The 9,922-nt window shown below is 48.4% G+C and overlaps 1 protein-coding gene and 2 non-coding genes across 3 annotated transcripts; all 3 read right to left on the reverse strand.

Annotated features, from left to right (window-relative positions):
- Nucleotides 1-575: 575 nt before the first annotated feature.
- On the reverse strand, nt 576-647 carry TRNAC-GCA (transfer RNA cysteine (anticodon GCA)). Its single transcript has one exon. It is a non-coding gene; the product is annotated as a tRNA-Cys (tRNA).
- A 1,846-nt stretch (nt 648-2,493) lies between these two features.
- On the reverse strand, nt 2,494-2,565 carry TRNAE-UUC (transfer RNA glutamic acid (anticodon UUC)). Its single transcript has one exon. It is a non-coding gene; the product is annotated as a tRNA-Glu (tRNA).
- A 2,565-nt stretch (nt 2,566-5,130) lies between these two features.
- Nucleotides 5,131-7,795, reverse strand: LOC135975964 (uncharacterized). Its single transcript, XM_065570114.1, has 2 exons — nt 7,301-7,795; nt 5,131-6,153 (listed from the first exon to the last, which is right to left on the reverse strand). Exons 1-2 carry the CDS (start codon nt 7,695-7,697, stop codon nt 5,561-5,563), a joined length of 990 nt encoding a protein of 329 aa, XP_065426186.1. The 5' UTR covers nt 7,698-7,795; the 3' UTR covers nt 5,131-5,560.
- Between the last annotated feature and the right edge of the window lie 2,127 nt (nt 7,796-9,922).

Consider the following 9,922-nt stretch of genomic DNA (forward strand, 5'->3'; position numbering starts at 1 on the left):
CTTCATCACCTTCTGGGGCTTGGCAGCTTAGAACTTTTGGGGGCTTTTCTCTGCCTTTTTGGTTCCCACTGCAGTCACCACATTCTGATGATTGTTCCTAGACATGGCCATGGTGGCCTTCCTGGGGATCTTGGTGGCTTTAGCCAGCTTCTTGGTGGCTATTTTCCTGCTCACAGCCACTGTCTTCTTCTCATGCCTTGTCCTGGGGGCCCAGCTACTGGTTGAATGGGAAGGAGCCAAGGTGCTGGTGACTTTAGCCTGCACCAAGTTGCCTTTGCTCATCAGTCTCCTGAACCCCAACTGCATGTGGTTCTTGTTCTTCTGCACAACATAGCCCATGGAGAACAGGGATCTGCAAATGTGCATTCATATGATACCTTTGTTTAATTTATGAAAATATAAATTAGATACAGAAGTCTGGAATCATTTCAACTGATGGAGAGGTTTGCTACGTTTTTATGCATTTGCATAGTGAAACATTGAGTGTTTACATTCATTTCAAGAGTGGAATTCGTGAGCATAATGGAGAATATAAATGAAATTGTTTTCCCTTTTTTTAAAAAAAAGGTGTTATCAGAGGGCACTTGGATTTGAACCAAGGACCACTTGATCTGCCATTAAACACTCTACCACTGAGCTATACCCCCATGGCAATAGTGGGTTGGAGTTATGATCTCCAGGACTTTCAAAGACAGACCCTGCTTCAGCAAGTTCCTTTTCTATTCTCGGACCACAGGTGGTTTTAAAAATGGGGTTTGATTAAACTTCATAAATGTGGTAAACACCACAGCTTGCACACCCACTGATATAGCTTCTCCCACTGACATAGCTGCCACCTCCTGGGGAAGTGGATTAACTACACCGACAGGAAAGCTCCCTCCCATCAGCATAGAGCAGTGGTTCTCAAACTGTGAATCAGGACCCCAAAGTGGGTTGTGACCCTGTTTTAATGGGGTCACCAGTGCTAGTGTTAGACTTGTTGGGGCCTGGGGCTGAAGCCAAAAGTCTGAACCCCAACACCCAGGGCTGAATCCCTCAAGCTTCAGTTTTGCCCTCCCCCTGGGGGGCAGGGCTCAGGATTCAGCTTTGGCTCCCCCACCTCTGCCTGGTGTGGAGGAGGCTTGGTGTTTGGTCCCCCTTTCCTAGCATCATGTAGTAAGTTTTTTTGGCAGAACTTCATTTCACATGCAGTGAAATGAAATTTGAGAAACCCTGGCATAGAGCATCTTCATTAATGAGCTGCAGCACCGTAGACTCAAAGTTTGAAATGTAGACTTGTCCTTAGCCTATGAGTAAGACTAGACTTGTTTCCCTATGGCACCATGGGTGCTCAGGCATTGAAATTACAGCCATGAAAGCACCACACACCAGCCTTCCCTAGTTGGTAAGAATCAAACCACCAGAGAAAGACCCCCATGGTTTCCCAGCCCAGCTCCCTAAGCACTCAGCCACAACCACTTAACACATGAGCTTTTTTACCTTATGGTTCGGTTCTCACTGAAGTGTCATTTCCAATTGTTTGCTCAGACTGGCTTACCCAGCACACTCACTGCTGTGCAGTTCTGTAAGCGTGGCCATGGCTGAACAGCAAGAATTCCTGCCCATTTCCCTACTGGCTGGAGCATGGTTAGAGTATGTTTGTGGTTAATGATGTTGCTGTAGATTGTTCATTTCCTGCTTTGACAATTCGGACAGCCCCTTTTCCCATCATATCACCAGCACATCAGTGATTCCAATAGCAGGGGCAGGTTTTCTCTGGGGCACTGAGATTTTTTGGGAAGTTGGTGGCTCCTTTCTTTCCTCACTGTGGAGTAAACTCAGCTTTTTATTCCATCCTTGATGACTCATGGAATAAGAATAGCAGCATGAAATAGAGAAGGAATATCTCACTGCCAGGGGGGGAAGGTGGCCACGTCCCCTCTGTCTGACCATTGCCATTGCAGGAGGGAATGTTTCAATGGAATTGAATGCCCTGGCTCAGACAAGAGACACAGGGAGATTTTGCTGTTCATGGATACATGCAAAGGAAATTGTTTCTCTGTGTGAAAATGAGGAAGGAAATGAAATACCCAGATGGCGGTGCCTAAGCCAAAAGAGAACCCTATAGGATTAGAATAGGATAAGGTCTCAAGCAGCATGTTTCTTACTTTGCCCATCTGTCAATTTTGATTATTATTGATGGAAATATTTTGCCATTGGGTTGTGTGTTTACACAGAAATTGAGATTTACCAACAAATGCGTAATTCTTCCAATCCTGCCTAGTCTGCAGTTGGTGAGTTTAGAGGGACACACTCACTCTTCCCACTCCCCATGCCAGACCTGTGCTCTCCAGGTTGTTAACTTGCCACACTGCTGGGATCGTTCCCTGATCTCCCCTCAGACCTCTGCCCCCCACACCCACTTCTGGGATCCCCTCCCAGCACTGTCTAACTCCCCTGGTGGCAGGATCACCTCCCATTCCTTTCTCCCCTCCGAGCAAAAACTCTGCAATTCTCCCACACTGGGAATTGAACCCAGGCCGCCTGGGTGAAAACCAGGAATCCTAACCACTAGACCATATGGGACTGGTATATTCAATACTATTTAAAAGTAGCCATTCTTCACCAAAAAAACTTCAAAAACAGACTTCAAAGAGCAACTGCAGAGTTACAATTTATTTGCAAACTTAACACCATTAATTTGAGCTTGAATAGAGACTGGGAGTGGCTGGCTCACTACAAAAGCAATTTTCCCTCTCTTGGTATTGACACCTCCTCATCAATTATTGGGATGGACCACATCCACCCTGACTGAATTGGCCTTCAGCACTGGTTCTCCCCTTGTAAGGTAACTCCCTTCACTTCATGTTCCAATACATATTTATGCCCGTATCTGCAATTTTCACTCCATGCATCTGAAGAAGTGGCTTTTTACCCATGAAAGTTTATGCCCAAATAAATCTATTAGTCCTTAAGGTGCCTTCAGACTGTTCGTTGTTTTTGTGTATTTTGTGTATTCTAAGCTGATCTTAACACTTTCAATGCCCTTACAAACTTAGGGTATGGCTACACGTGCAGATGTAGAGTGCTTTGAGCTAAACCAATCTTTGTAGAGTGCAGTAGGGAAAGCGCTGCAATCTGTCCACACTGACAGCTTCAAGCGCACTGGCATGGCCACAGTTGCAGCACTTGCAGCAACATTGGGAGCGGTGCATTATGGGCAGCTATCCCAGCATGCAATTGACTGCAACGTGCTTTTCAAATGGGTGGGGTGGGGTGGGGTGGAGTGTGTCAGGGTGTGTGTTGTGTGTATGGGGGGGGAGAGAGAGTGCATTGGGGGGGGCTGAAAGCATGTCAGCGTGCTGTCTTTTAAGACAGCAGCAGACCTCCCCCTCCTCCACGCCTCTCTCTCTCACACACAGCATTCCACAGTAATGGCTTGCTTTGTCTCAGAGCTGGCTGTCAGAAACGGAGCTTTCAAAGGGCATATCCGCATTCTTAGGAGAGTTCAAAACAATGAGAACAGTGGCCACTTGACATAAGGGGATTATGGGACATTTCCAGAGGCTGATCAGATAGCTGTAATGCAACACCTCATTCACATTGACGCTGGGCATTTCAGCCACTACGCAACACGTGTTAATCTTCTTGCCGAGGTGGAGTACCAGGAGTGCTCTAGCTGTGGAGTCAGAGTGCTCTACATGCCTTGCCAGTGTGGATGGGGTGTGAGCTAGGGTGCCCAGGGCTGCTTTAATGCACTCTAAGGGTATGTCTACACTACGGGATTAATCCGAATTTAGATAATTCGGATTTGAAAAACAGGTTGTATAAAGTCGAAATGAATGCGGCCACACTAAGCACATTACTTCGGTGGTGTGCGTCCAAGTACCGGGGCTAGCGTCGATTTCTCCACCGTTGCACTGTGGGTAGCAATTCCATAGCTATCCCATAGTTCCCGCAGTCTCCCGCGCCCATTGGGATTGTGGGTTAAGATCCCAGTGCCTGATGGGACAAAAAACATCGTCGCAGGTGGTTCTGGGTAAAGCCTCACCTCCTCCCTCCCTCCCTGCATGAAAGCAACGGACGGCAGACAACCATTTTCGCGCCTTTTTTCCTGGGTGGGTGAACACTGCAGACTCCATACCACGGCAAGCATGGAGCCCGCTGAGCTCAAGACAGCAGTCATGAATATTGTAAACACCTCGCGCGTTCTCGTGGAGTTTATGCTCAGCCAGGACCAGAAAAACGAGGCGAGGAGGCAGCGGCGGCGGCAGCGCAGCGACAAGCATGATGAGGACATGGACACGGACACGGATACAGAATTCAGTGAAACCACAGGCCCCGGTGCTTTGGAGATCATGTTGTTAATGGGGCAGATTCTATCCATGGAACGCCGATTCTGGGCAAGGGAAACAAGCACAGACTGGTGGGACCGCATAGTGTTGCAGGTCTGGGATGATTCCCAGTGGCTGCGGAACTTTCGCATGCGAAAGGGCACTTTCATGGAACTTTGTGACTTGCTGTCCCCTGCCCTGAAACGCCAGAATACCAAGATGAGAGCAGCCCTCACAGTTGAGAAGCGCGTGGCGATAGCCCTGTGGAAGCTTGCAACGCCAGACAGCTACCTGTCAGTCGGGAATCAATTTGGAGTGGGCAAATCTACTGTGGGGGCTGCTGTGATGCAAGTAGCCAAAGCAATCACTCAGGTGCTGCTACGAAAGTTTGTGACTCAGGGAAATGTGCAGGCTATAGTGGATGGTTTTGCTGCAATGGGATTCCCTAACTGTGGTGGGGCAATAGACGGAACCCATATCCCTATCTTGGCACTGGAGCACCAAGCCACCGAGTACATAAACCGCAAGGGGTAATTTTCAATGGTGCTGCAAGCACTTGTGGATCACAAGGGACGTTTCACCAACATCAACGCGGGCTGGGCGGGAAGGGTTCATGATGCTCGCGTCTTCAGGAACACTACTTTGTTTAAAAGGCTGCAGCAAGGGACTTACTTTCCGGACCAGAAAATAACCGTTGGGGATGTTGAAATGCCCATAGTTATTCTTGGGGACCCAGCCTACCCCTTAATGCCATGGCTCATGAAGCCATACACAGGCAGCCTGGACAGGAGTCAGGAGCTGTTTAACTACAGGCTAAGCAAGTGCAGAATGGTGGTAGAATGTGCATTTGGCCGTTTAAAAGGTCGCTGGAGATCATTATTGACTCGCTCTGACCTCAGCCAAAGAAATCTCCCCATTGTTATTTCTGCTTGCTGTGTGCTCCACAATCTCTGTGAAAGTAAGGGGGAGACCTTTATGGCGGGGTGGGAGGCTGAGGCAAATCGCCAGGCTGCTGATTACGCGCAGCCAGACACCAGGGCGATTAGAAGAGCACACCAGGAAGCGCTGTGCATCAGAGAAGCTTTAAAAACCAGTTTCATGGCTGGCCAGGCTACAGTGTGAAATATCTGTTTGTTTCTCCTTCATGAAAACCCGCCCCCTTTATTGACTGATTTTCTGTAAGGAACCCACCCTGCCCCTTCCCCCAGCTTTCTTTCAAACCAAATAAAGTCACTATCATTTAAAAGTCATTTATTCTTTATTAATAGATTAGAAAAAGAGGGAGGGAACCCGGGTGGTATTTGGGAGGAGGATTGCTGGGAAGGAAAAAGCCACAAAGAAAAGGTTAAAAAAATGACAGCCTTTTGCTTGGGCTGTCTACTGGGGTGGAATGGGAAGGTGTACGGAGCCTCCCCCCCCCGCATTCTTACACGTCTGGGTGAGGAGGATACGGAACATGGGGAGGGGGGAGGGTGGAACAGGGGCTGAAGCGGCAGTCTGTTTTCCAGCAGCCGTTCCTGAACCTCCACCAGACGCCGGAGCAGCCCCAGCGTTGCATCCTTCATCCTCTGGTCTTCCTGCCGCCACCTCTCATCTCGAGCGTCTCTCCTCTCCTCACGTTGGTCCCTCCTCTCCTCACGTTGGTCCCTCCTGTCCTCACGTTCACTGACTTCTTTCCTATACTTTGAAACTGTTTCCTTCCACTCATTCACATGAGCTCTGTCACTGCGGCTGGATTCCATAATTTCCAAAAACATCTCGTCTCGCGTTCTCTTCTTACGACGCCTTATCTGTGATAACCTTCGGGATGGAGGAGGGAGGCTTGAGGAATTTGCAGCTGCTGTAGGGAGGGGAAAAAAGAGAGAATTGTTTTAAAAGCTACATTTTGCAGAACAATGCTTATACTCTTTCACGGTGACCAACACTGTTCACATTACATAGCACATGTGATTTCTGTGCAAGGTCGCATTTTGCCTCTTAATGCTGAGTGCCTGTGGCTTTGCTGCTAGAGATCACAGGTCTGGGCAACAGAATTTGGCTTGCATGCGGCCATGGTAAGCTTCTGCGCCCTCCTTTCCCACATACCAAGCATAGCTTGTAGAGTGCTGCAGAAGCCTGGCCAATCTCAGCCAGTTGGGGGGCGGGCAGTGTGGGGGGGCTTGTCTGGGCCCCTTCAGGCAAGTAGAGTGCTGCGGTTTTTCTGTTAACATTCAGCAGCACCAGAAAACAAACTAACCACCCCCCCCTCTCACCATGAATTCTCTGGGATGATCGCTGTACCCCTCCCCCCCACCGTGTGGCTGGTATCAGGGAAGATCCCTGCAGGCACCAAACTAACCCCCCCCCCGCCGCCGCCCCCCTCCCGCCATGAATTCTCTGGGATGATCACGGTACCCCTCCCCCCACCGCGTGGCTGGTAACAGGGAAGATCCCTGCTAGCCAAACGCAAAAAACTCAGGGCCAATTTCCCATCTGCGCTTGGCTAACTGCAGGGAAGGATTTATTTTCCGCCACAGGCAAACAGCCCAGTAGGAACGGCCACCTCTGTCCCCTTAATTAAGTTCCCGTATTTCAACCAGGTTACCAGGAGTGATATCACTCTCCTGAGGATTACACAACAAGATAAAGAACGGATGTTGCTTGAATGCTAGCAAACACCGGGACCATACGCTGCCAGGCTTTGTCAGGCAATGATACCAGATTACTTGCTGCAAGCATGGCGTGGTCAAGTGTCCTACCATGGAGGAGGGAATAAGGCTGCACTGCCCAGAAACCTTCTGGCAAGGCTTTCGGAGTACCTCCAGGAGAGCTTCATGGAGATGTCCCTGGAGGATTTCCGCTCCATCCCCATACACGTTAACAGACTTTTCCAGTAGCTACAGACTTTTCCAGTAGCTGAACTGACCGCGAATGCAAAGTCAGGCAAAGTAATCATTAAAAACCGTTTGCTTTTAAAACAAGTTTTATATTTTAAAAGGTAAACTCACCTGAGGTCCCTTCCATGGGGTCAGAGTCTTGGGTACTGGCTTGGGAGGCTTGGGAGGGTACTTCAGTCAGGGTGATAAAAAGATCCTGGCTGTTGGGGAGAATGGAGTGCTGTGTGCTCTCTGCAAGCTCATCCTCCTCCTCCTCCTCCTCTACCCCATCGGCAGAATCCTCAGGCGTCGCTGATGAGACTATCCCCGACCCAGAATCCACAAACACAGGTGGGGTAGTGGTGGCAGCCCCCCCTAGAACTGCATGCAGCTCGGCGTAGAAGCGGCATGTCCGCGGCTCTGACCCGGAGCGACCGTTTGCCTCCTTTGTTTTTTGATAGGCTTGTCTGAGCTCCTTGACTTTCACGCGGCACTGATCTGAGTCCCTATTGTGGCCTCTCTCCATCATGCCCTTGGAGATTTTTTCAAAAGTTTTTGCATTTCGTCTTTTAGAATGAAGTTCTGCAAGCACTGAATCCTCTCCCCATACAGCGATCAGATCCAGTACCTCCCTCATGGTAAATGCTGGTGCTCTTTTTCGATTATCAGCCTGCATGGTTACCTGTGCTGATGAGCTATCTGTGGTCACCTGTGCTCTCCACGCTGGGCAAACAGGAAATGGAATTCAAATGTTCGCGGGGCTTTTCCTGTCTACCTGGCCAGTGCATCCGAGTTTAGATTGCTGTCCAGAGCGGTCACAATGATGCACTGTGGGATAGCTCCCGGAGGCCAATACCATCGAATTGCGGCCACACTAACCCTAATTCGAATTGCTAAAATCGATTTTGGCACTACTCCGCTCGTCGGGGTGGAGTACAGAAATCGATTTAAAGGGCCCTTTACATCGAAATAAATAGCGTCGTTGTGTGGACGGTTGCAGGGTTAATTCGAATTAAAGCTGATAAATCCGAATTAAAGTCGTAGTGTAGACCAGGCCTCCCTCACAAGTGTAGCCAATCACTTAGATGCTTCTCACTTAGGCTGGTTGCTTTTCAAACAGGCTCTCCCCTTTGATTAGCACTTCCGTTGCTTGGTGTGGTGCTGTCTGTAGATGTAGGTGGAAGAGAGAGAGAAAGCATGGCAAATGTCTCTCCCTTTTATCATGTCCTTTCCTCCCTCTTGGCTTTGCCCCCCCCTTCAGAGTCAGGTGAGCATTAATGAGTCTCTCCAAGCAAGATTGAGCAATTCCCCTTGTGTGGCCTCATGCAGGTGAATCATTACATTGTAGCCCCCTTGCTGGACAATGGCTGTTTGACACTCCAGGTATTGGTTACTTTCCTTGCTGTTGCTACTGGGGAGCTAATATTTGGCTGATTCCCCCAACTTACAGCATAGTGACAACCATACTACACAATTCTCATAACTTCATATTCATTAATGATATACATATATGGATAGAGAAATGACTTTCAGCAGATCATATCCTTTCCCCTGATACCTTACAAGTCATGCTTTATATGTAAAATCACGATTATATGAAAATGAGGAATATGGGGTTACAGCATGCTCCCCCAAAGGTATAGACTGTCACACTGAGATTCGATTTTCATTTGTTATGTAACTAACTTTGACCTCTGTGCCTAACACTTATAATCACTGAAAATCTATCTTTCTGTAGGTAATAAACTTATTTTAATGTTTTACACTTGTGAAATTGTCCTAAGTGCTTGGGAAAGCTGCTCAGATTAAAAAGGCTGGTGCATGTTCACTTTCTTTTTGAGGAAATGGTGAATTAATTAATGAGCTTGCACTTTTCAAGAGGTTTTGAGCAGTGTCAGATGGTACATTTCTGAGGTGCAGGGTTGGAAGGGACCTCAGGAGGTCATCTAGTCCAACCCCCTGCTCAAAGCAGGACTAATCCCCAGACAGATTTTTGCCCCAGATCCTTTAATGGCCCCCTTAAGAATTGAATTTACAACCCTGGGTAATTGAGGAGTGGCTTATACAGCATTCATGCCACTTAGTTGGGTGCATTGCTGCATGTTGTTAGCTGAGTGATCAGAGCACCAGGAGGGATTTTGCTGCTTGTCACTAGTGCAGCATTGTAAGACACAGCCCAGGCTAGAGAGATAAGAGGACAGAACGGTCCCACAGTTTGGGATTGTACCCCGCGGATCCCACCACACAGAGACCCTTCTGTGACCAGCCGTGGTAATATTGTGCTTAGTGCTCTGCCTTGTAGCTTCAACAGCTGCAGATGCAAGATGAGTTACAGTGACCTTGACCTTCTTTCCATGTTTATCCAATGCCTCCTTTCGACACTTGTAAGCAAAAAGACCCGTTTCTTTTGCAAGCATTTGTGTAGCTATCCAGAGTCGGACTTCTCCATTAACAAAAAAGATTGACCAAAAGGTGACAAGAGGATGCATGTTCAGCAAGGCAGCACTGGATGCTGGATCTGCTCTTTATCCAGAAGGTCTCTTGGCAAGCTCTGCCACGGTGCCACTCTCTGGGACTTCTTCCCTAACTGCTCCATTTCTTGTCAACAACAATAACATGAAAGGTGAAAGGACAGTAATTCTCCATTTCCTGCAAGGCCTGCAGAGAACCCTCTAGAAGGGTGTCTGTTCATAGATATCCCCAGCGAATCGCATGGGTGCACAACACAGGCTGTCCTGTCACAGCAAATTGCAG

The sequence above is a fragment of the Chrysemys picta genome, chromosome 16, assembly GCF_011386835.1.
Source record: "Chrysemys picta bellii isolate R12L10 chromosome 16, ASM1138683v2, whole genome shotgun sequence".
NCBI lineage: Eukaryota > Metazoa > Chordata > Testudines > Emydidae > Chrysemys > Chrysemys picta.

Excerpts from the sequence above, each read along its gene's own strand:
- LOC135975964 (XM_065570114.1), bottom strand. The coding sequence starts at position 7,697 with ATGATGGAGAGAGGCCACAATAGGGACTCAGATCAGTGCCGCGTGAAA. Across the intron at positions 6,154-7,300 it reads CCCCATGGAAGGGACCTCAG|CAGCTGCAAATTCCTCAAGC; the intron begins GTGAGTTTACCT and ends CCCTCCCTACAG.